We start from the raw sequence: 26,431 nt of genomic DNA, 5'->3' as shown, positions 1-26,431 counted from the left end.
TTTGTTGACACCTGGACCTCTGAATACATGGATAAGCACCTGCCCACTACCAGCCACAAAAAGAAAGAAGGAAGTTGATAATGTGAGTCTAATAACCCAGTACTACTCAACCTAACACACTCGATTTGCCAATAGGTATGGTGTAAATCCTCTAATATATGTGCTTTATTCAAAGAGGCAAAATGTAATGATGAGCCATTTTTGAATTTATATCAGTAAAGTACCTTTTTCACAGTAGTGCTAATAGAGGTTGCAGCCCTGCACCAATGTCCTTGTTCTCTCCTGCTCTGTTATTCTGTTTTACTGAAACCCTCCCATGTAATGCAAATCTGGCAGCACTATCTTCAGGTGAGACCTTCTATTTCTCGCTCTTCTTTCTCTCTTTAGTCATTTCCCATCTCCCTTGCTTATCCTAACTCTGACCTCATTCGTTTTTCTTCCTTTCTTTATGTTCAATACTACGACTGTCTTTTCAAATCTGTCTAAAAGGGCTTTGTTTGTATGTGTGTATTTCAGCGTACTACAAGTAAAGGGGCTACTAGACAGATAGTCACTCTGTGGGGGGCAAGGTTGTGGGTCAAAGACAGATAAGACAGGATGGATGAAAAATAGAGCAGTAAAGGAAACAAACATGGCCTGGAAGGGTGACTGATTTCCCAGGATTCGTTGTGTTGACAAGGTAGAAGCTGAGTGAGGGATTTCCCAGAATGCAAACATTATTTTTTACTCCCTTTCTCTCCTTTCATGTTTTCCTCTTCCTCTCACATCGCAGACTCCACAGAGGACTCGTAGGCGCAAGTTAAATGCCTTGTTTCAAAGAGATAACCTCTCTTCAGCAGAGGAGAGAGTTTGTAAGATCCAGTCTCATTCAGCCCCCTCCCCGGAGGGGACACATTCTTTTTCTCCTCTGCCCCCCTCTCTCACCTTCTGGATGGATTGCACTGATGACTGCCTGCACCGAGAGCTTTGTCTGACAGATTAAAAAAAAGGATGCTGACACTTGACAGGTTGCGACACTGTGTTTACCAAACTGCCGGCAGTAGGTGAGGTAGACCTTAACATTTCCCAGAGTTGCATGAAGTCTATCTGTGCACACAAGCACAAGTAAAGCCCGAAGGAGATTGTGATCCTGTTTTGTGAGAACAAAAACATATTGAAATGATACATAAGAACAAAAGAGTTCATGAGAAAAAGATCATCTCACTATTTAATTTCATTAGAAAGCCAGCAGGTGTAAATGAAAACCTGCAATTTTCATCATTAACTATGGATCCTGCCGTTATATTAGCAGCAGTGACATTCAATAGCAAGAGTAAAATGAAAAACTGTAAATATGAGAGGTCCTACCCATTTTCATGCCATAGCTGTGTGTGGGTTTTTTGTGTTGTGGCTCATGTTGAGCACAACGTGAGAATGAGAAATGTGTTAGTAAAGAGGTCTGATTCAAACGCTCGGATCAAGTTGGAAGTTAATAAAAGTGAAATTACATCTCAGGTAATCATGAGAGGTTGGGGGAAGCTGAAAGGGAGCTTGAAAGTTGAGATTCAAAAAGACAGGAGTCCTTTAATCCCCAGCATGGCTTTGTCAGCATCAACTTTTTAGGAGTTCTAAAAAGCAGGAATATTGTGCAAGACTTGATGGAGTTTCTGCGGGGGAAAAATCTTGTTTTAATATTCAAAAGAGATATAGATGGTGTTAGCGCTCATAATGAAAGTGAGCAAGGCTGTTTAAAAAAAAAAAGAAAAAAGATTTGGCTAAACTCTTGTCAAACTCTCACATGTAACGGAACGCACAAAAATGTACCTGTTACACATTTAAAGAACCTAAAGGTTCAAACAACCTTTAGGTGCACCAAATTCATTTTTACTTATCAACACCACCTCCTTCTCATTCACTACGGTTGCAGTTGAATAGTCTAAACACTTTTGCTTGACCTTGATGGAAAACGTCACCAGTTCAAGGAAAGATGAGAAAGAGGACTTGGGAAATAACATTTATGTACAGTGGGTACGGAAAGTATTCAGACCCCTTTAAATTTTTCACTCTTTGTTTCATTGCAGCCATTTTCCAAAAATCAAAAAAGTTCATTTTATTTCTCAGTAATGTACACTCAGCACCCCATCCCCAAAACAGAAATGTAGAAATTTTTGCAAATTTATTAAAAAAAGAAAAACTGAAATATCACATGGTCATAAGTATTCAGACCCTTTGCTCAGTATTTAGTAGAAGCACCCTTTTGATCTAATACAGCCATGAGTCGTTTTGGGAAAGATGCAACAAGTTTTTCACATCTGGATTTGGGTATCCTCTGCCATTCCTCCTTGCAGATCCTCTCCAGTTCTGTCAGGTTGGATGGTAAACGTTGGTGGACAGCCATTTTCAGGTCTCTCCAGAGATGCTCAGTTGGGTTTAAGTCAGGGCTCTGGCTGGGCCATTCAAGAACAGCCACGGAGTTGCTGTGAAGCCACTCCTTCGTTATTTTAGCGGTGTGCTTAGGGTCATTGTCTTGTTGGAAGGTAAACCTTCGGCCCAGTCTGAGGTCCAGAGCACTCTGGAAAAGGTTTTCGTCCAGGATATCCCTGTACTTGGCCGCATTCATCTTTCCCTCGATTGCAACCAGTCGTCCTGTCCCTGCAGCTGAAAAACACCCCCACAGCATGATGCTGCCACCACCGTGCTTCACTGTTGAGACTGTATTGGACAGGTGATGAGCAGTGCCTGGTTTTCTCCACACATACCGCTTAGAATTAAGGCCAAAAAGTTCTATCTTGGTCTCATCAGACCAGAGGATCTTATTTATCACCATCTTGGAGTCCTTCAGGTGTTTTTTAGCAAACTCCATGCGGGCTTTCATGTGTCTTGCACTGAGGAGAGGCTTCCGTCGGGCCACTCTGCCATAAAGCCCCGACTGGTGGATTGCTGCAGTGATGGTTGACTTACTACAACTTTCTCCCATCTCCCGACTGCATCTCTGGAGCTCAGCCACAGTGACCTTTGGGTTCTTCTTTACCTCTCTCACCAAGGCTCTTCTCCCCCGATAGCTCAGTTTGGCCGGACGGCCAGCTCTAGGAAGGGTTCTGGTCGTCCCAAACGTCTTCCATTTGAGGATTATGGAGGCCACTGTGCTCTTAGGAACCTTAAGTGCAGCAGAAATTTTTTTGTAACCTTGGCCAGATCTGTGCCTTGCCACAATTCTGTCTCTGAGCTCTTCAGGCAGTTCCTTTGACCTCATGATTCTCATTTGCTCTGACATGCACTGTGAGCTGTAAGGTCTTATATAGACAGGTGTGTGGCTTTCCTAATCAAGTCCAATCAGTATAATCAAACACAGCTGGACTCAAATGAAGGTGTAGAACCATCTCAAGGATGATCAGAAGAAATAGACAGCACCTGAGTTAAATATGAGTGTCACGGCAAAGGGTCTGAATACTTATGACCATATTATATTTCAGTTTTTCTGTCAAGATGGGGTGCTGAGTGTACATTACTGAGAAATAAAATTAACTTTTTTGATTTTTGGAAAATGGCTGCAATGAAACAAAGAGTGAAAAATTTAAAGGGGTCTGAATACTTTCCGTACCCACTGTATATGTTATTCAAGATGACTCCTAACTGGATAGATTTAGAGCTCAGCCAGTCATGCAAGTATTTCCATACGTTTTGGATGAGGTCACAAGCATAAAATGGGTGCTCTGTTGTTTTCACATTTGCGTGAATCTGCCGTAGTTAAATAATAACAGCACGTTGCTTTAAATGTGCTGCCTAAAAGAATTGTGGACGGCATTATCTCCTTTAGATATATGGTCTGGTGCACCCTATGCTAAAGGAGATGAGAAACAAAGCACTGAAGCACCTTTCCTTAGTATTTAGAGAATTCAACAAGCTCTTATCATGGGTGCAGACTTTGTCATTTTAGTGTAATGTTAGGAACCTCACTAAGCAAAAAAAAACAATAAAACTATATGACTGCAGCCCATGAGCTGTATGAAAACATACTTTTGGTGGTGAAGAAATCTGATGCAGGATTCCTGATGAGCTCACTAGATGGACCCATTACAGGGCTGGTTCTGATGAAAACTGAAGGGATGAAGGTGGCTCAATTGGACACAAAAATTACAGCAGATAGTAACAAAGAGACAGCAGACAAATAATTGAGAAACAACAAACCGTTGTCTTTGAAGAATTTATTAATACAAGAGAATAAACAGAGAAGTACTATAAAGCAAATACAGCTGGTCCAAAGACCGGCTGCCTAGGGCAGCTTCGTGCGTCTGGCCCAGAGCAAAGGGATGCATAATCATTTACACAGTCTAGGATTCTATGTTTTGGGGAACAGAGATCCTTTCCCAGCCTTGAATGAACATTCAAGGAGAGGAGAGGAACAGTAAGGAAAACACTAAACTAATGTCACAGCTCTGACATAAACCCTACATGTGTGGACAGACTAATATAATGAGTTTAGCTATATAGAAAAAGTTACTTATGAGAGAAAAGGTTAAGGATGAAAAACATATATAACAAACAATAATAGTAATAAGAGTGTTAATACTACTACTACCACTAATAATAATAACAATAATAATAAAAGAAAATGCATAAAAGTTCAAATGTAAGAGGAAACTATTTTCTGCTTTGGCAAAATTTGGGTCATTAGTGGCTAAATGCTCCATTTCTCTATGTTAGGATTTGGTTTTGTGCTGTTGTTTTTTCCTGTGTTTATTTGATATTGTCATGGTTTGGAGTTTTGTAGTCTAGTTTATTATTTTGTTCATTCGCTTTAAGTTTTCTTAGTAACTGTCTTGTCTCTCATCATAGTTCTTAGTCCTGTGCTTTAGTTCATGTTTAGTGTTTTCTTGGTCAATGTACTTCTGTGTTTTATTACTTATGGTCTGTGTCTTTGTCCTTAGTCTTTTATCTCCATGTTTTATTTTGGTCCTGTCCATGTCCTGATTTTGCAGTCGTTCCATGTTTTACTTTGGTAGATCTGTCCATGAGTGGTCCGTGAACTTCATTTTCTTCATTCTTTCAACTTCATTCTTCTGTGCCTGTTGTTTTTGTCTAGCTTGGTTCCTGTTAGTTAGTATATTGTTGTCTTGAAGCTCCATGTAGCTTAGGGGAACCTGCAGTCAGGTGATCATTCTGTAGATTTGTCATTACAAAAGACTCCCCTCACATTGCATTACTAATATAAAAATATTTATAGCCACTTCCAAGAGAGCAGGGGAAATGCTGATGGAGTTGGTAGAGGGGAAAGAAAAAGCAAACTTCTCACATTAGATTTTTTTTTCCCCCTTGTGTCCTTGCTGAAAGACTGCTGAGAAATAAGATGCCAGTGCTGTGTGGACATTACTGAAAGGCTGTTTGGTATTTCAGGTGTCAGTGTGTGCGGTCCCAGGGGTTTATGGGGGTCAACTCTGTTAATCAAGACGGGTCAAAATACCATGCCAAAAAAAATACTGCGCTAATCCACTTCGTCCTCGTTCTCCACTTTCCTTTTTTTTGCTATTTTCATGTCTCCTCCTGTCTCTGTTTATCAATATGTTAATCCAATTTGGTCTTACTGTTCAACCAGCCTCCCTCTCCTCTTTCAGAGATTTCTATATATTTTGGTTTACCAAAGGACTGTTCTCAGCGCTGCTCTCTTTCACACAGTATTATTACTCTTGTCTGACGACTGGCGCAGTTGTTTTCGCTCAAGCATTGTCTGAGATGTACCACTTTGTTGCCGTGTTAAAGGCCAAAGGTCTGAGCCTGCTAGTACTGATTTGATCAACCTCATGACTGGAGGATTTTACAGTTCAGATTGATAACATTGCTTCATGTAATCTTGTTTAGCACAAAGAGTTGATTTCATGCTGGCCAGGACTAAAAACCGACTCCTGCTGCAGCTCAAGGGTACAGGCAAACCTGGGTCAATTACTATTTGAAACCAATTTAATTCATTTTGCAGGGTTGAGAGAACATGTCTGACACAAGGGAATGAGCATCAGTGTATTATCTTAAGACTGCAAAGCCCAGTCATCTTTATAACTATTATTGTCTAACACTGGCTTAGAATAGCACTAAATGGCAGAGCCATGAGTGAAGGAGTGGATAGCAAAATTGACCGATTACTCTCTACAGTATTATTTCCTCCTGCGGTATAATGTTGACACTTCTTTAAAGCAGCCAGGCCTGCAAAAAGCTCATCTGATAGCTTTGTGTCCGGGTGTATTTTCATCACTGACACAAGCATCGTCTCATTTTCCTCTACCCCTCCACAGGTGGGGAGATTCATTGCTCTCTTGTTTGATATATAGGCCACCCTCTGCCCCCACGTCCCATTCTCTTATATATGGGCCTGAAACACGGCAATATTGCTGTCAGTGTAAATACCTGCAAGCTACGGCCCTCTATTCAATTTCTACCCTGACATGAGCTACTTCACTCTGTTTAAAATGTTGCCTGCCAAACTGAATTACCATTGAATATTTAAAAAAATATATATATTCTATTCTTTTAGCTAGCCTAAAACTACTGCAAATGACAGGAGGGTTAGGGAGGCAAATACCACTGTGCACTCATGGAACAAAAAAGATAAGGGGATCTCAAACTAAATATATTAAGTAGAAATGTGACCATGGGGGAATGCAAATAAATTAAATTTTATTTAGTCTTTGGGTTCAGCAGAATAAGCAGTCTTAACAGAAAAGCCATGCGGAAATCATTATGAAGTTTATTCATTAAATTTAGGGATTAAATACAGCAGGAGAAAGTTAACGAGCAAATATGGAAACATGATCTGCTAAGTACTGCCTGAGCAGATTTAAATGGGCCTTGAAAGCCACTGATGCCACAATTCCATAAGGTAGCCATCAAGAAAACAGTTACAGCTAGTTTTCAACAAGCTGCATCTGGATAATTAAGTGAAACCCCTTTTTTCTCAGTCAGCTTGATACTCTGAGCGACGCTGTCCTACATGAACACATTTTCAAAGCTGTGTCAAAGTTAGAACAATTTTGATTATTTCCTTTGATAGTATATTTTTGTTTTTGTCTGCTCTTCTCACCGATTTGAAGTGATATGGAAAATGGTGATGACGCAATGGTGCACTAATCAGACTTTGGCTGCATTTTAATCAAAACGTGAAGACAATTGTGGGCCCTTTTTGCCTTTCGGTGCCTGTGACGATATGGCCACCCCACAAATTGTACACTGGACATACAAAGATTTACTATTAACAAAAGGATTTATCTTAACAAGTTCTGAAATATTGTTGGGTCAGTATTTCTCTCACAAAGTCCAACTTTTTCATTAACAGTTTTCCACAGAAACAAACGTGCTTCATCCGGACTGTGTGGGTGGGGTTTGATCAGGTTTGACTGACAGTGCTGGCAACAAAAAATTTCCAACTGTCCTCACATTTTGACTCCTGATTGGTGTTTTGAAGCACATGACACCAGCTTTTTCCAACTGGGCCCTGTCCACGTCAAACTGAGAATAGCACAGATAAATATAATAAATTATAAAAACATTAATCTCATGTGTATATGTGTACAGGTGCTGGTCATTTAATTGGAATATCATCAAAAAGTTGATTCATTTCAGTAAGTCCATTCCAAAAGTGAAACTTGTATAATGTATACATTCATTCCACACAGACTGATATATTTCGAGTGTTCATTCCTTTTAATTTTGATGATTATAACTGACAACTAATGAAAACCCCAAAATCAGTATCTCAGAAAATTAGAATATTGTGAAAAGGTTCAATATTGAAGACACCTGGTGCCACACTCTAATCAGCTAATTAACTCAAAACACCTGCAAAGGCCTTTAAATGGTCTCTCAGTCTAGTTCTGTAGGCTACACAATCATGGGGAAGACTGCTGACTTGACAGCTGTCCAAAAGATGACCACTGACACCTTGTACAAGGAGGGCAAGACACAAAAGGGCATTGCTAAAGAGGCTGGCTGTTCACAGAGCTCTGTGTCCAAGCACATTAATAGAGAGGCGAAGGGAAGGAAAAGATGTGGTAGGAAAAAAAGTGTACAAGCAATAGGGATAACCACACCCTGGAGAGGATTGTGAAACAAAAGCCATTCAAAAATGTGGGGGAGATTCGCAAAGAGTGGACTGCAGCTGGAGTCAGTGCTTCAAGAACCACCACGCACAGAAGTTGAAGTCCAGTGTAAAGTTTCCACAGTCAGTGATGGTTTGGGGTGCCATGTCATCTGCTGGTGTTGGTCCACTGTGTTTTCTGAGGTCCAAGGTCAACGCAGCCGTCTACCAGGAAGTTTTAGAGCACTTCATGCTTACTGCTGCTGACCAACTTTATGGAGATGCAGATTTCATTTTCCAACAGGACTTGGCACCTGCACACTACCAGTACCTGGTTTAAGGACCATGGTATCCCTGTTCTTAATTGGCCAGCAAACTCGCCTGACCTTAACCCTATAGAAAATCTATGGGGTATTGTGAAGAGGAAGATGGGGGGGCTTTCAGGGCCTTTAATGTCAGTGACCACTGTGATTATTAAGGTTATTGCTGTCTCATTAGTAAGTCAATGGACTTAAATTGAAGGAAAAGAAAATACATTATTTCTCAGTGAAGAAAAAAATTGATATTTCTTGCCTAATCACCATCCTAGCCCTGTACTCCCTCCTACTGTTATGTTTTACGTTGATAGGGCAGGCTTATTTTTTGGTGCACATAACAAAACAAAATCGACTGCTCTGGGGACCTGCAGTCAGCACCACTTTATTAGTTTGATTTTGAACACACAGTCTAAAAAACACACTACAAAGAAGACAAACAAGATATATTAGACATCAAAATATTTTTCCCTGTTTGCAACTATCAGTAGAAAAACAGTTACAAATGCTTTTGGTGACAGCTCCATTGGGGGTTCAGACCAACCAGCTGCTTTCACCTTTGCTTCGACCAGTGAAAACACTTTACTTGAACTGCTTTAAAATAATTGTGTAACAAAACAAAGTGCATTTGAGGGCAAGCAAAAAATACCCGCTGGATGTTTGGGTTAGAGGGCTGCAATTATCTTGGAACAATGTGGAAATGCTGTAATTATAATGCAAATGTTTAGAGAGCACTCATAATGAGATGGAACACCAACCTTTATAAAACGCATCCATTCATTCAACCCATCATTAAAAAAGAAAAGCTCAATGAAATGTTAACAGACTTTGAAATATTGTCTTTAACAAACAAATTTAGAGATGTCTCTTGAAAACTTTGCATGGACTTAAATGTTACCTGTGCACTTTTCCACCAAGACTATTATAGAGAAAGAAATGGAATACAACAAAAAATGAAAATACAATGACTCACTGTCATCTCATTAGTTTTCTTTATTTCAGATCTGAGAGGTGGCACAGAATGAAACCTGCATTTTATAAATTGAAACCAACCATGCTGACAGCATCACTGTGCGCGTAAACATACAAATACACGTTCAGTCCTCATCATTAGTTCGACATGATATCGCTGGGGTGTCGGTGCTCATATACAGTTTTTGTGCATTCACACACACACGTACACACAGTGTGGGGCAGCTGCGGGGCTAATTTGTTTGGAAGGAATTAATTAGACATTATTAGGGGGGAAACAATGGAGCAGAGGCAGGGTGTTTAACGATGGGACGTCAAAGAGGCAAACCTGTCACGGAACAATAGGCTAATATCCACCCACTGCTTCCCGGCTACTGCTCAATTACGTTATCACACAATAGGACACATTACACACAAATACACACAAATAAAAGCGAGCAGCAAGTGCATTTTCTGATCATCCCTCAGTTTGAACATTCATTCATAACAGAGATAGCAGAGGTTGTGTTTGTGTACTTGCATGCGTTTCTAATTGAGCAGATGTTTCAGTATTAAAGGCATCCGCCCCTATACCTTCAAGGCAGACACTGCAGCTGCTGCTGACGTGTCTTCAGCTGATGAAATCGAAACCCAGTGACAGAACAAAATGCAATGGTACGGCCCGATATCCCTTCTATTCTCGCCTCACGCTAATTTCTTCAGATCGCAATCCAATTCCTCCTCCCTCCACCCCTCACAGCCACTTCCTGAGAACAGCCAAGGCAGAGTTGAAGGTGAACTGGGCCTGGTGGGTTCCACGGTGAGCCAGCAGCAGGGAGCCCGCCTCGGGCCTGTGGCCCGCCGCCAGCAGCTCAGTGGCGGCTTTCTCTACATCCCAGCCACCCTCCTGCTGGTGGGACAGCATGTGGGAGCTGAGCAGGGGGTACAGGACCGAGGAGACGCAGCCCACCAGGAGCCCGGCGTCCAGGAGCAATGAAAGTAGCTCGGCGTCGCAGGAGGAAGCGGTCTCCTGAAGGAAAAAGAGAGGAGGGAGGGAGGAAGTGTAAACACACATGTGGTGACACAGTCAGGAGAGACTAACTTTTTATTTACGTGTGATTGCGAGTTTTTTCAACCCCTGTGAATACCAAGAGTTACAGCCAGAATTTTGGCAAATATGCAACCAGTCTCTCTACCAGGTCCCTAGCTACCACTAAACACCCACTGGCTGACAAAAGAACGCACATCTCCTCTTCTTCTGCAGTTCTTTGCAGCTTTGAGAGGAACATTCTCATTTACCAGAACAATTCACAACACATGTTCATGTAGCCATAAACAGACCATCTTCTACCTCTTTGCATCAATGAATTGCATGCAAATTCAAACAGCTAAATGCCGCTGGGACTGCTGTGAGTAGTTTACAAGCCACGGAGAAGCAAGGCTGAGTGCTGCAGCGGACAGGTTGCCTCTCTCTGTGACTCAGCCCGTCGCTGCATCCTCTCACCTGTTTTGTCTCTATCATTAAAACTTGCACGCACACCCACACGCACACGCACACTCACACACACGGACAACAGCGAGTCACTGTCAGGGTATTTCTGGAGCTGAGGCAGATCAATTATAAATGTGGAGCTCATGTCTTCTATTCCGTAGTAGAGAGCCGCCGCGGATGAATTCCACTCCCTCACCTCTACTAAAATCCCTCATCTCTGTGCTTACCCTGCTCCATTTTTCTCTCCTTGAAAGACAATTCATCCATAAAAAACATAAAACTGTGATAAAGTATCCCTAAACTCATGCAATGATGGATATTAGTGAACCTGAATGTCTCACATGAGAGTTGAGAGACGTTCAACTGTTGTCAGTGACATTGACACCGTCCCCTCGTGGAATCACATCTTGCACATAAAACAAGTTTTACCTTGTAGTAATTATGAGCACATCTGAAAAAGAACATTATCGCTGTGTCTTAAGATTCATAGTTTCTGTAGAAGTATTCTGGATTTGGATGCATTTACCATTTAAATACAATACAAGTTCATGGTTGCTTTGGTACCAAAGGGAGACAGACAGTTGACATCCAGTATAACCGTTATAGAGATACAGTATGTCAGGCATGACTAATGATGTCATTTCTCCATTCCATTGAGACGGGATCAGATGAATCATGACAAGCCGGGAGAGGGAGGAGGGCCAGGGAGAGAAGACAGACAGAGACATTTTTTAATCGTGAGACAGAGGTGGATGAGGAGGTCACCCAGTAATAATGAGAATTAAGGGAAAGGAAGACAAGAGAGGAGAGTGTGCTTAGGAGTGTGAAAAAATGTATGATGGAGTAGAATGCAGGGAGGGAGCTGGAGAGGAGAAAGGCAGACATGCACTGAAAGCATCAGATACATACATTTTTAAGTACACCAACTGTTTCCAAGGGCCAAATGCACACTAGAACCAAGGAGAGGTACTTCAAAACAACTTAACACTTCAGCTTCAAACTTTTGATTTTGGAGCCTCAACAGAGGCCCAGAACAAATGTTCTAGATTGGATTTTCTGGAGCTGCAGTGAACATTGACCTATTTTGAAGCTCAATATGTTACAGAGAGGATTTCAAACTTTACGGATAAAGGAGGAGTGAACATACATTTCTCAGTAGTGCAGACAAAATATGTTGTAATTGTTTATCTCTATAGTGTCCAAACATGTGCCATCAAAAACTGTTTGTGTGCATGTTTTCACTTGGCCAAGACTTCTTTGTCATCCTTTTTTTTTTTAAAGGATAATAAGTTTATTACAGCTCGGGTTTGGCCTTCACCCTTATCAGTTCTGATAACATTGTACTCTACAAAGTATTTCCTGACATCTGGGAACATAGGTACAGTACAACAATAAAGTGAGATTAGGCAAGAAACACAACGGTTAGATGATGAGTCAGAAGACAAGCGTTTAGCCAGATTATCTAATCCACACTGCTGGGAGGTAAAATATATTTAATAATGATATCTTTGGGCTGTGGACTGTTTAAAAGTACTACACTACACTAAAATAAGTTTGGCTAACCTGGTGATTTGTTTAAAACAAGTCTTTTCACCAGTGTTGCCACATTACCAGATCTCATCTATTAAATTGGTGAACAAAATCTTATTACAGTTTTTCTCGATTGCTAACACACAAAAATTGGTAGTGTAAGCTATCCTCATGAAATCATTTAGTCAACTCCCAGCCAGACTACGTACACCAGTGTATAAACACTATTTACCCTCCACACTTCTCTGGTCTATTCACACAAGTCCTCTCATTTTAAGTCAAAATTGTCACCAAGTTGTCATTTAAAAACACTGCCATTCAATAAGTAAAAGGGGAACAGGTAAGCTCACCTGTGTTTTGGAACCTTGTTTTGGTAACTTACATCACATTACTGTGACCACTACAGTGACAGGCATGATTGTTCAACAAGTGATTGCAGGACTGTAGCCTACTGTACAATGTTTGAATGGAAAATAAATATCCTGTAAAAAGGACAATTGTTGTATCCATGTGACTGTATGATTTACTCCATGAGTATCAAACTCATGGAGTGGAACATAACTGAACTACAGGTCCATGTTATAGTTATTGGTTCATGAAAACCTTTTTATAATAGTTTTTTCAATTCCTAAACGCTGTGTGCAAAAGGTATTAAGAAGGTTCATTGTATTTGGTGGTTTTGTGTGTAATTTGAATGCAAAGTTTGGTTTCTATGACAGATAATATGGTTTTGACATATTGAAATGAGGTCAAAACTACAACAAGACCAAAGTCCCTATTTCTTTGATCATGAAGCCTAATGTTAATCTACAATTTTGTGGTTTATCAGTGAAGTGTACAAACTATATGGCTGACTGGAGTCTCTGTTAACAGTGAAAGACAGATAGATCCATGCGCTCCTCTCTGTGAAACGTCTGTATCCTCAATGCGCTGCATTATTATTAACAATGATGAACTGGACTGTGTACGTGACCTTTTGATGTGTAGAAGAACGCAGAACATTAATTAACATTAGATCCTCACAAATCTTATTGGTGTGTCGGGAGATTAAATGAATGAATAATAAATTAAGTTATGCTGCTGCTCCTCATGTGTAAATGCGAGTCTCTCTCGTAATGAGGAGACACTTCACCCTATTTCACCAAACCATAATCCATCTGCTATTAATTATTGTTAATTTTAATTACCGTACCCACCCAAATCAGCAGATATAACTGCGATACATGCATCAAATCTAACCCGCCTATTAAGGCGCATTGACTTTTTACCAGATTTTTGTTGGGCAATGGCGCAATCGCTTTCTGCTGCCTTAAGATAGCAATGCGCCAACTATGCACCTGACCACACCTCATTTTAAGACCAACACTCCCATTGGCGCGGAGATGGGCGAAAGTATTTACACAAGGTGGGCACTGGGCATGAAAATTACAGCAGAGTCAGTAAGAAACTAGCAATTACACTTGCGCTGCACTGTGTGCCGCTAGGCCCCAAGAGTCTACCGCCATAGTAACAGCCTTGTGAGCCTTCACATATGAGCTGTGTTTTGAGCTCAATGCTAACATCAGCATGCTAACAGGCACACAATACTGTGAGCCTGTATGTGAGCCCATACTGTGAGACAATACTGACATGTTTGGAAAGGCTGTGTATTCATAGCTGAATACACAGCTATGACAATAATAAATGTGTGACAGTGAGACCACAAAAAATAGGATGTGAACTGTATTTTATTAGCTTATTAAATCAACATGTCCATAACTTATTATAAATAGGCTAAAAGAAATGCTTTGATACGATTCGATTGGAAAGACTTTTGCAAGGATTTCCCACGTACATCATGAACATCAGCGGACCAGAAGAAGTAGGCCTTGTGTGCAGTATTGGAGCATGTTAGGCCTACCTCCTTTTATAAATGCTGTCTTGTCAGATATACAAAGACAAACAGCTACAGTAGAACAGGACAGCTCAACGTTGAGAGTGATGAAGAGCTCAATCCTAATGAGCTCCACAGAGCACCTGTTCTTGCTGTCACTTTGTTGGTCATTCTGGAAAATATCCTTTCCACATAACCAGTGGATGGAAACTATGTTTATGATGTAGCTGTTGATGGACAGGTTGAGAAATTGCTAATGAACTCGAACAACTGTAAAGGGTGGTGTGAACACAGGTTTTGGCCAAAATATTTGTCATTGTTTGCAGTAATGCCGTCCAAACAATGAAACCACACATTAATAACCTTTCTACAAACATTTCAAAATTTAATTTAACAACATTTTTATGTTTGGTCAGTAAATATATTAATGCATTTATTTTTTTTATTCAGCCGGTTTTTAATTCTATAGTATTGAAGAATGTAATTCTATAGATTGGCTAAGCATAACACATAGTTATATTCTTTACATAAGCACTATATTTTGATCATTATAGCCTATGTGTATTAAATATCTCTCCCTTATCTCTTATAAATTAATGCTAATGTGTCTGATTGTATACCTCAAACTTAAAAAACAAACAAATCATACCATAATGTAGGCATGTGTGTTCATTTACACTGCAACGATATTTCTAAACAAATAGGCAGCATATGAAATCCAGAGTAATTAATCAGAAAATGCGTACTTTTTATTAAATCATTACACTGCCTCGGCATGCTGTCACACGTCTGACAGCCACCGTGCACCACACAGAACACTGGCCCACAAACTGTGCAGTTTGGCTTGACACTCATTTCCACTGACACTTTTCAAATAAGTATATGATTTCTCCCACTCTCACGGTCGTTGGTAGGGAACTTGTGCATCTGCTTTCGTTTGAGAGGGGGCGTGGGGGGTTTCTGGAGCTGCCACCGCCGTTGTTTCAACTCGACTCCCTGCCAAGAAACCCGCCCTTATCTAACTCCGATTGGCCCTGAACCTGACAGTATTGATCAAACCAACAGTGGCAGCGAGTATTACCCAATTAGGGGTAGAAAAGAACTAGTCTTCACAGAATGCGGGTTGGATGACTTGCATGGGATGCTGCATTAAAGACGACTTGGAAATACACGTCCCGTATTCATTCAAAATGGAATGTGCTTTTTAGTTCTCTCTCTCTCTCTCTCTCTTTTTAGTTCTCAAATAAGGGATAATTCCGTATTTTAAGGTACCTGAGGCAACCCTAGTTATAATGTTTACTATGTTAAACATACTGAGCTTAGTGTGTCAGCATGGTAACATTTGCTAATTAGCACTAAACACAAGGTACAGCTGGGGCTGATGGGAATGAATAATAAAGTATTGGACATGACCTGCTGGTGGCACTAGATATGAATGTCTATCAAATTTGTAGTAAACGGAAATTATTCTTCATTATTTTTACTTTGTTAAATGTGGCCTTGTGGTGCCCTTTGAGGGCCATTAGTGTGATTAAAGGCTGTACAAATATATTTGACTTGATTTGACCTGAAGTCTTGCTAATCACTGAAATCACCTTATGCAGTGTTTGGCTGTAATGAGGGCTCACGCATACAGAATACACATGGCTCTGCATGGCACATATATGGAGACCACTGGTCTGAATGCTCAACCAGTTGGCATGATGAAAATAATAAGTGGAGCATATTTAATGTCACTCTGACTGAAATGTGTCCCTGAATCAACCATCAGAAAGGGGAAACGCAGGTAACCAGCAGTGATGTGGAGGCTTCAGATATCACATCTGCAGGGCGTTGCGGAGGAGACCACTTTAAAAAGTAACAACACGCATATATTATCTCATCTAGACAGTGTGGGCTACATGGGATGTCTACAGATTTAGAGGACAAAGGCTCAGTCTTGTGCTATGACCACTTTAGGGACAGGAACACAACCACTACTTATACAGTAAATATACAATTTTTGTGTTTCCTGCATTTCCTGGTTCATTATGGAGGAGAGAAAAGCACAGAACGTTACAGGCCTGGACCTCTATGCTCAATGACACACACACCTCCCAGGCTATTACTGTTTGACGGTGTCAAGAGAGACAGCAGATTTGAGTCTTAGAGTCAGTTAGATTGACAGTCGAGCTGAAAATAGATGTGAAGGAGCAGCAGAGAGATGGAAGGATGGAGGGGAATCTTGATATCAGAGCGGGAGAAGATAACTTTATGTCCTTTTTACAGCCCGAACAGCTCTGTCACATTTCAGGCACTGCTGTTCGTCCAGAGTTCACACCTACTGTAATTGAGTAGTATATGGTAGACTGCTGAGTCTAATGACCAGGTTCAGATGATCACTTAATATACATATTATCTTGAATCTAAAATCTTATTCTTTCTTTATATTCTCTACTAAAGTCACAATTTCAGCCATTCCTAAATAACAATGCTGCTATGCTTTTCTCTGTAGCTACTAAATTTCTGCTCTCTAAATGAATGATTCTGAGCAATCTGTAATTAAAGAAATACTTTGACATTTTGGAAAGCGCGCTTTTTTGCCTTCATGCAGAGAGTCAGACAAGAAGATCAATACCACTCTCATATCCATCCATTAAATATGCTGCTACATCCAGGGGACAATTAGCTAATCTTGGCTTAAAGATGTGGCTAGCTATTTCTGCCTGCTTCTAGTCCATATATTAAGCTAAGCTAACCGCCTGCCGGCTCCAACTATTCAGAGAATATAGACGTGAGTAGTATCGATTCTCTCATCTAACTCTCAGGAAGAAAGTAAATCAGCATATTTCTCAAAATGACAAACGATAACTTTAATTGCAGCCAAATTAGTTTTTATAGTTTTAGTTTTACATATGACGAATTTGGTCTACTGCAAACATTGGAGCGCACACTGACCAATTTAATTGGTCAGACCAATGTGTTTTTGCTACATTTGCCATACCATGATTTAAATATTTAAATCATGAAACATTTCCAGCCAGTGTTCAACTGTGTGGTACGCCATTCTCTGAGTTACCTCTACAGCTAACGATCCAGTCTGCTGTACCTCTCACACCTGTATATCCATCCATTCATTCTGCCTTGTCTGTCTCTTCAGTGAAGCGAAAACAAGAAGCATCTTCTGCCTCATGTAAGTGTGTGTGCGCTTGCAGTCGGCGTGCGCTGTGAGTGAATGAACAAACACTCAGCGTGACAAGAGAACTGACACATCAAACTGCAGCTATAAGATGTCCAACCCCCCCTCTTGCTCTTGTTATTACCTTCTCTTTTCTTGTTGTCTCACCCTGTCAAAGACAGCCAAGGTTGTCTTTCCCGCATGCTTCCAGTGGCCGCAAAATTTTGCCTGATTGGTCCGGTCAATTTTTCACACCCTTGTTTTCTATTCTTGCTCTGCACGTTTCTCATTTCCTGAATACGTCCTTTTCCGCCCTGTCTCTCCCTGAGCTGAACCCGGCTGAGAGCTTAATTGGAATTACCGTACACGTACAATGCCTAATACATAATGCATGGCCAAGCCTTCTTTTATCATTTAAATCATAAAGCTCCTTTGGAATGCCAGACAACACACAACTATCTCCTTCCCTCCGTCTCTCATCCTTTTCTCTCTTTTCCTCAGGCTCTGCGTCCCATCCGTTCATCCTAGCTGTCCCTGGGCTTTAGTGGCGCACCACACTGAGCACTCTCTCTCACACACACACACACACACACTAGTCCTTGCTTACAGCACGACATGATTGAAAGTGACAGAAGAAGAGGCTGTGAAGCCAAAAAATTTTTAAATAAAAGTAGGCAGTGACGCACATGAGAAAATATAAACACACATACACGCAGTGACCAAATCAGGGATCAACACACTATGTTGCATGCAAACACAGCTAGATTAACAGGTCCAATATGGCACAAAAGCAGTAAACAAGCCCTATTAAACAAGCAATTAGACAAATGATCACTTTATCACACACTCATGCAAACACACGCCTCTTGTCTTCACTCCACTGGGCAGATGGACAGGGTGTATGTGATTCTTTGGAGAAGCCATGGCATGGTAGGCTTTCTCCATATGTATAGTTAGGGAGACACTCTGCATTTGAAGAGTTTGGGGGCTGGTGTTATTTGTGCTTGCTCAAACAAAACCAAAACAGCAAAATTTAAAGGAATGGAAAAAAAGTGTTTGTATCTGTTCTAACGTGAGCTGCAATTCTTAGCATGTCCAGCTAACTAGCTGACTTCCTACAGTGGTCCACTTAGCGTTACTTCCAAGGCCAAGAGTTAGGATATCTTTGACTAACTACAGCTAACATTAACATTCACAACTAGCACATCCACTGTGTATTATTTTGCCTCTGTGTAGATGCTAGTCTGGATGCTATCAAAGTTTAGGTGTTAGCGGTCCGGCACTCAGTTTACTGGATTTGAGGAAGTGCGCACTCCAGCCAACGTGATTGCGTGAGGTTTTCCTTTTCACTTTGAAACTGCAAACAAGTAACTACAAACAGGTTTATGTTAGAACAAAATAGCAGTCTGATCTTAAATCTCTTTTCAATATAAGCTTATAATACTTGTACAAACAAGTTCTACACTGCAATATAAGCACAATGCTGTTCCTTATTTTTTCTATCATCAACTGTTTAGGATGATAACTTTTTGCCTGGGACATTAAAACCCCTTTTATAGTCTGCTTATATTAGTCAGGTGGAAACATTAAAAAGTTTCAGGTTTCAACCAATTCAGGAAATCAATGTTAGCTTAATTAGCTAGCCACAGCTGATAAAATCTGCAGTACAGTAGCCATTTCAGATGGAAACACTGACAGTCGCCAGCTACAAATGAGAGGACTGCTTTCGTTGCCTTCTTCTAAAATCAAGGACCAATTGTTAAAAATTACTGAGAATTTCGGTTGGTAAATCTGCCAGTTTAATCATGCCGTGCGGAAAGTGAAAGCCTGAGTGGTATAGCAACGCTAACTGAGGGGAGTGGGGCTTAAACAGTTGTTTAATTAAAGTAATGATGGAGGCCGAATGCCAAAATAATTTGTTGCGAGAGACTATGCTGCGGACTGCAGCTGTGTGTGGGAGTGTGCTATGTATGTCTTTGTACACTGACAGCTTATTCATATTAATGGGGCAGTCCCTTTATCCCAGGCTGGTGTTAACCCCTAGCTCCCTTTTCCAACGCGTCTGTCTGCTTCTCCGTGGTCCATACATCTTCAGTAGGAGGAGCAGAGCGGAAAAGGAAGGCGAGTAAAGGAGAGTGCCACGTGTGTTTCTGCTCCCAGTGAAAAGAAATAAAAGCCTACACGTCTGCATTGCATTTCCCTGCATAATTAAGAACAATACAACCTCTTCTTCATTACCTGCTCCCGCTCTACTACTAATTTGCCACCTTTTCATATACTCTTCTCCCACTCTTTTCTTTCTTTGCTTCCGTTTTGCTACGCCCACTCTGGTCTCCTCTGCAGTGAAGCAAGACACAGGAAATGTGAAGCAAAATGAACACATATCTCATACTACAGCCAAATAAATTACCTTTTCTCATTTACTTCTTGTGTCAAGTGGTTTTATAACACCATTTTAATTAAAAAGTAATCTTCAGAATTAATCTTTTTTTATTGTGATCTCAGGAGCATATTTTTTATGAAGAAAAAAAAAAAAAGTGTTGATACTGGGGAAAACAATGTGCACAGTAATCTAAGACATCAGATACAAATACAGAGTGCCAGGGAACACACACCCGTGGGGTCGTGCAAGAAGATAAGGACTGCCAATCACTCAGAGTGACGTGTCATTTTAATGTATTTAATCAAGAGGGCTGTGCTTTGCAGAGTTAATAAATATATGGTGCATTGTGGCCAAAATCAATCACAGGATTAGTTTAGACATGAATAAATGACGAGTGATACTTTCTATGATATATTAATTTTGCCTGGTATGTTGGAGTCAAACTGTGACAAAAGAGCAACCCTCGATGAAGCGCTTAAAGTAATTCAATCGAAATAACAGTCAATTAACAGTTAAGCTTCCTTAGTACACTCACCCAAACTTCTGATTGACCAAGCTGTTCAGCTAAAATCAATTATTTCTAACCCTCCCATGATAACATCTACTGATCTGCTAATGGTTGGCTGCTGACAAGTCCCGGCTATTTGTAGATCTGATAAAAAAAAGGCCTCAGAGTGTTGTGCTCTTGTATCAGCTTGAATTTGGTCATGATAGTGAAAAATGTGCCAGCAAAAAAGAAAAATGATGTTTAGATGAAGAGCACTGAACTATTCAGTTGCATTAAACAGTCAGTTCCCCCCACAAAACAAACCACACAGGTAGTTTTGGTTGAGTATGTCCAGGTTTTTTCAGTCCAATAAAGTGCTAGGAGCTCTAACCTAACGTACAGATACCAGTGCTTGAAGTGGAAAAAAATAGGTGCCGGTACTTTGAAAGTAAGCTTTCAAAAAGTGATGGAGTCATTCTGATTCTGACATGTCCCCAGCGTCCCCAGTGTAAATGACACCTATCTGTCAATACTTTTAAATATCCCGCCCCATCCAGGCTGTAATTGGTCAGTTCACGACAAGTGACATTGACGAGCTACATTCAGCACACGCCTGCTTGAGAGGCACCTGAGTTTCTCTTCTCCCTTGTCTCTCTCCGCCGACAGAGTTTAGCAGGCAGGCCAAAACGGGAACAGGTGAGCGTCACGTAGCGCCCAGAGAACCTGTTATGTAGAGTGCAGAGGAGAGTACCAGCAGCTTGGGAGATCAAAGAGGTTTTATAATGTCACGGTACGCCAAAGAATAAAATGTCGAGGTGGTGGTACTGCCTACCGGGGCGTTCTGGCCCACTTCAAGCACTGGCGGATCCTATCAGTCTGGCATCGAGCTGATACACCGTATTGGTATCACCACCGATACTGACCTTTTTACTGTGTATCGTAATTCTTTTGTTTACCTCGCGAGTGTCGCAACAAAAGAGAAAGTAGTTGCAGCTGTGATAACTTTTTCAGATTATACCAGAGTGCTATATGCATTGTTTTGTGAACAGATCCTTCAAGACTGTTTAGGCCATCAGAAACACTGTGCTTCAAAAGATATTACTGCAAAACCTACTTGGTATAAACTAACTTTGGCAAACTGACATTCACACAAAGAGAAAGAGAAGAGATACACACGGGCAAATTCACACTCACATGTGCACAATTCCACACTGAGCAGCAAGCCAACACATTATCAGATGTATTAGATGTAAGACGATTTCTCAGTGTCTCTGCTGATGTTATCTTCAGATGAACACTGTTCTGTGCTGCTCTGAACATGCCCCTGCTCATACAGCTCTTAGGTGGCAGTGGTGAGATTATTTCTCAAAGCAGCGTGACACACTACGTTCTCTTACTCCATTCATACTCCCCCTACTAATTCTCTAAGTCTTTCCTTCCATACCACCCCCCTTCAGTCAGGCTGTGCACCCTGCTCTGTCCTCTATACTTCTGTCTTGGCCTTTCTAACTTTACATTTTCATACATTTGCTCTGTGTTTTGGCTTTTTAATTTCCCTTCTCATCCTATTTATCTCTCTCAACACCTACTCCCCTTCCAGATGATTTCCTCTTCCCACATCTAAATCACATATCTTTTTCTCTTTAACACCCTGCCTCTCTCAGTCCCGCTCTCTTTTCTCTGTGGGATAAAAGCAGTGTGCTTCTCAGGTGTACCGATATAGGAGCTTTAATGTTTCATTTAATAGGGGCTATGTCACTTAATAGAGAGGCTCTCTCTTATCTGATCGAGGAACACAGAGAGGGTCTGCTGGGTCTGAGAGGCCTACTTTCTGACAATTGCTTATCTGATTGGGAAACAGTGGAGAGCGGCCCACACAATCTTAAACTATTACTCTCTTATCTGAATGTGGATTCCCAAAACAGGAGGACAGTTAGCAAGTGGATGAACATTGGCTTCTTTGAATTTTAAAATTTTGGAGAACTTCATTCTTATCTTTTTATTCTATCTTACAGCAAAGAGGTTTTATAATGTTTGGCTGGCAATAGACTAGACTTTCCCCATCACATCTCTATCAGTCGTCTACCTTAATGCTTTTTTGTTTTCCACCTTTTATATTCCATCTCACACCATATACTATTTACAGTATATACTGTAGTGTAGTGTCTCTGAGGCCTGCTAGAACACCATATAGTTTGCTTTTAATATACAGACCTAAGAAACAGTGATGACATGGGATCTTACCTTCTGACTGAAAGTAGGCATTAAAGCCTCAAATAAAGAAGTGGTGTTCAGTCACTATCGCTGAAACGATTAGTAAACGATTGATTGATTAGTCCTGGTTCCCGACAAGTTAAAGGGGGTTTAAGGGGTTTACCAGAGGAATAAACTAATGAGAAACAACATGCACCTGTTTCACAAAATGATTTTTTTTTTTAGACCATTCTTCTTGCGAGTTAAATGACAGTTCTCTTCAGGCCTCTAAAAGCCTTTTCAATTGAAAGTTTCAAGAAGTTTAGCAACTCCATGTCCACAGCAAGGCCATCCCCTCTGATGAGGGACCACAAGTAGACATTACTTCATTTTTAAGGGTCCCAAGCCAAACAGGTCGGGAACCACTGCATTATTTGATTAAAAGAAAATGACTTGTAGACTATTTTGATACTCAATTCCATCCTTTAAGCTTTTCCTAGTTCCTTTTGCTGCAATCACTGTAAATTGAAAATGTTTGTTTTGACTGCTGGTTGGGCAAGACAAGACATCTGAAGACATCAATTCAAATTTCACAATTTTTTCAAGTTTCAGAGGCTAAATAACTAACTAACTGATTATTATCATGAAAACTGTCTCTTTTCAAATTGTGGTCCATACAGTAAACTCCACTATATTGTTTGCACTTACTGCTGTCATGTTGTTGATCTGATCCAGAGTCAGCTGCAGCAGTTGTTCATCACCACTCTCAGCCATCAGTTTGAGTGCAGGCTGCTGAAGGCTCAGCTGGTTTTTGAGCAGCAGGGTGGCTATGTGTCTGATACACTGGGGAGAGAGAGAGAGAGAGAGAGAGAGAGAGAGAGAGAGAGAGAGAGAGAGAGAGAGAGATGTGTGGATGAATGGAAGAAAGGAGAAGGGGGAAAGATAAAAGCAAAAGTGGAATGAAAAAGTGAGTGAAGAACAAAAGGGGAGGGCAGAAGACAGAGGAGAGAGAGTAGACGAGGAACAGTGAAGGTTAATCGATGTGCATATACTGTACAGACACACAGGAACATAATACTTTTAAAAAGGTCTACACACAAACACCCCCCCCCCACACACACACCCACACACACAAACACACACACCCACTCCTGTTGCAGTCCTATCCAATAATATATGGATATCACAATGCAATCTGACTCCCCCATGCTCTGGCGGTTTCATTCCAGCAGATTCAAATTAAAGCTGTTCAGAACAGAGTAAAAGGCCTCCTTCGCTACCTCCCACCCCCTTCCCACGCTAATATTAGACAGCCAGGCAGACACTAGCCTATTCACACTGAATAGCATTAGCGCTAAACTAATATCACAGTCAGCTGGCGCTAGACATACAGAAAGGCATTAGGCTTACCACTTCCATGGTGCTCAGTAGGGCATGAATAGCATTAGGGGCTGTCAGATATCAAAGAGTGGCTAGTACCTATAGTACATTGCAAAAAGCACTGAGCTGATGCTAACATGTTGCTGTGGGTTACATGCTTAATAGCTTTGGGCTCCTTTATTAAGATACGGGGTAAAACGGTGGCAGTGCAGTGCGGTTACACTAAATTCAAACAAGCTTAGTCCCCTGTTTTTGATAAGATTTTTTATTTTTTTTAAACCTTTATTTAACCTGAAAGAAAACTCATTGAGATTAAAAATCTCTTTTCTAAGAGCGTCCTGGCCAAGACAGGCAGCAGCACAATTAATAGGATTGCAGACATTAAAACATATAACATAAACATAAAACATATAAAAATTTATGATGGGAGTAATTAGTGAGTTACAAGGTCATAAAATATCTAAATTTCGTATATATTTACCACAAGCAATAAACTACAAGGATCGTCCGAGTAATCATTCATAGCGATTGATGATAGCGGATGTGGTGAACAAAGTATATTTATTCTACTGAATTATATCATTTTAAATGTGTATTATTGGTTATTATTAAGATGCATTAACACAAGTAGCATGTTAATGTTGTAGCTCATCAAGGTAGAGCAAATGTATACTATTTCCTATACTGGTGGGTAGTTTAATCTAAATAATGTGCCATATTTTATTAACTGAAATGTAAAGACTAAATTAAACTTTTAGGTAACTAGAAACTATAACTATACACTAAAATGTACAAATATTTGAAATTTGTATAAAGTGAAAATACATACAGTACCTAAAAATTAAACTTACACTAAATAAATTTAGTTACATTCCACCACAGCTGTATTGCATGAAACTAAAACATTATTTTCCTGTTTCCTGTCTCAACTCTACTACTACTTTTCAGATTGCTGCAAAGAAGACACAAGCAGTTATAGGAGAGTTTGCCGTTTACCTGTGTAGGAAGCTTGTGTTTGGTGTTATAGAGGGATCGCACCATGTTGACAACCTGCTGACCCAGGTCTAATCTGACCTCTGACCCCTGGCAGCGAGTCAGCAGGGCCGTGTTCAGCACCACCCAGGGGTTGCGCTCCGACTCTGCCCTGGAGACAGAGAAGAAGACAGATCTGTGAATGTGCGTGTTTGTGTGTGGCCTTCTGCTGAGCTTCTGTCTCTTCTGAGGTGATGTTAAAGAGAAGAACATGGACTGGTAAATACAACAATAAGCGTGTTCATTTACCTATACATCTGTTGTGTATCTGTTAGTGAGTGTATTTAGACAACAGGTGTAGGTGGGAACATACAGTCTGTTGTAAAACCAAACAATATTACAACTTGTGAAATGACTGTCATTCATCCATTACTCTGCATTTCTATGTCACCAGATGGTAATCCTGCTGGACATTGACTGGTCTCATCACCTTATGTACACCGTATTGCATGAAAATGTACATTGTGAATAATATAAACACAGCAGCTACATCAACCTCTTTGAAATCACAGGCTGACATGAGCACATACAGAATCATCAGGAGGCTCGCAGAAAATGTAATGAATTCTGATGCTGACATGTAAGTGAGGAGAAAAGCTGTTTGACCGCAATACACCTGCAGTTAATATTTAAGACCTACGTGATTCATTTTCCCTCTCTCTCTCTCTCTGTAAACACCAGAGGGACAGCTGCCGGCACTGACAGGCGACCCTTTGTCGACACGCCCCTTTATGAGATCTACAAGACCTTTGCTAATGCCTCCAGAGTAACCGATTAGCTCTCACCAAGGCTGGCAAATGCCAGTGATGCTAAGGCAATATGACCTTCATGGATCTTTATTAACACATGTCAGTCATAGCAAGAAAAAAGATGGAAAACACAGAATGACTCATTATCTGTTAATTAGGTCTTCGTTGATGGACGGATCCTGTTTACATTATTAATTTTATGTATTATCATTAGCATGGTAAGGTAACTACTATATGAGAGCCCCTCTAACTGGCTAACACCAATCTCTGCGGTAATGGAGGTTACAGCGGTTAATGAAAATCCAAGGCCTCACTATGGTATATCTGCATCAAGGCTCAAGCAGAGAATCAAACCACATCCTTGAGCCCTAGTGAGGATGTACATACTCATATGATGCATGGAAGTAAATTCTTTAACCTTTAGAACCGTAGAATACTGGTTAGAATATAGGCGTGCCGACATGCTAGCACTGCTGCAAGTTTTAGGTATGTGATTAACATGACGAGCAGTACATTAAATAACGAGACTGGAGATAAGAGGAGGAATCTGATATGAATGTGTGCTTTGTTTCACTGTGGGTGTTTTCATGTGATAAAGGGTAGATGGCAACATGCTGATAAATCCTGAGATGAAATCCTATGATGAGAAGTGGTTGAAGTCTCATGTAAGATTAGGCTGCTTGAAGCGAGTCTTAAAGGAAGCGTGTGGTAAGCCTGTGTGTGCCTATGTAAAGCTGCAAAAGAGGAGGGTGTGTGTGTGATAGAAAGCAAATGAGAAAGAGAGGATAGAAACGAAGACGCGAAGCGCAAAAGACAGCAGGGCTCCTGTGTGCGGCTGTCAGTAGAAAA

At 40.7% G+C, this 26,431-nt stretch overlaps 1 protein-coding gene across 1 annotated transcript in view; it reads right to left on the bottom strand.

Moving 5' to 3' along the window:
- Positions 1 to 9,332: 9,332 nt before the first annotated feature.
- Positions 9,333 to 26,431, bottom strand: part of nbas (NBAS subunit of NRZ tethering complex) — a 198,421-nt gene continuing 181,322 nt past the window's right edge. Inside the window, exons 51-53 of the mRNA XM_038726982.1 lie at positions 24,798 to 24,945; positions 23,130 to 23,264; positions 9,333 to 10,336 (exon numbers count right to left, since the gene is read on the bottom strand). Of these exons, the coding sequence (XP_038582910.1) occupies positions 10,061 to 10,336; positions 23,130 to 23,264; positions 24,798 to 24,945 (559 nt within the window). The 3' untranslated portion in view covers positions 9,333 to 10,060. The remainder of the gene's footprint in view (positions 10,337 to 23,129; positions 23,265 to 24,797; positions 24,946 to 26,431) is intronic.

The sequence above is a fragment of the Micropterus salmoides genome, unplaced genomic scaffold, assembly GCF_014851395.1.
Source record: "Micropterus salmoides isolate LMB-PRFRI ecotype aquatic unplaced genomic scaffold, ASM1485139v1 Ms_hic_scaffold_18, whole genome shotgun sequence".
NCBI classification, from domain to species: domain Eukaryota; kingdom Metazoa; phylum Chordata; class Actinopteri; order Centrarchiformes; family Centrarchidae; genus Micropterus; species Micropterus salmoides.
The sequence above is the reverse complement of the archived record's forward strand: the minus strand, read 5'-3'. Positions and strand labels throughout refer to the sequence as shown.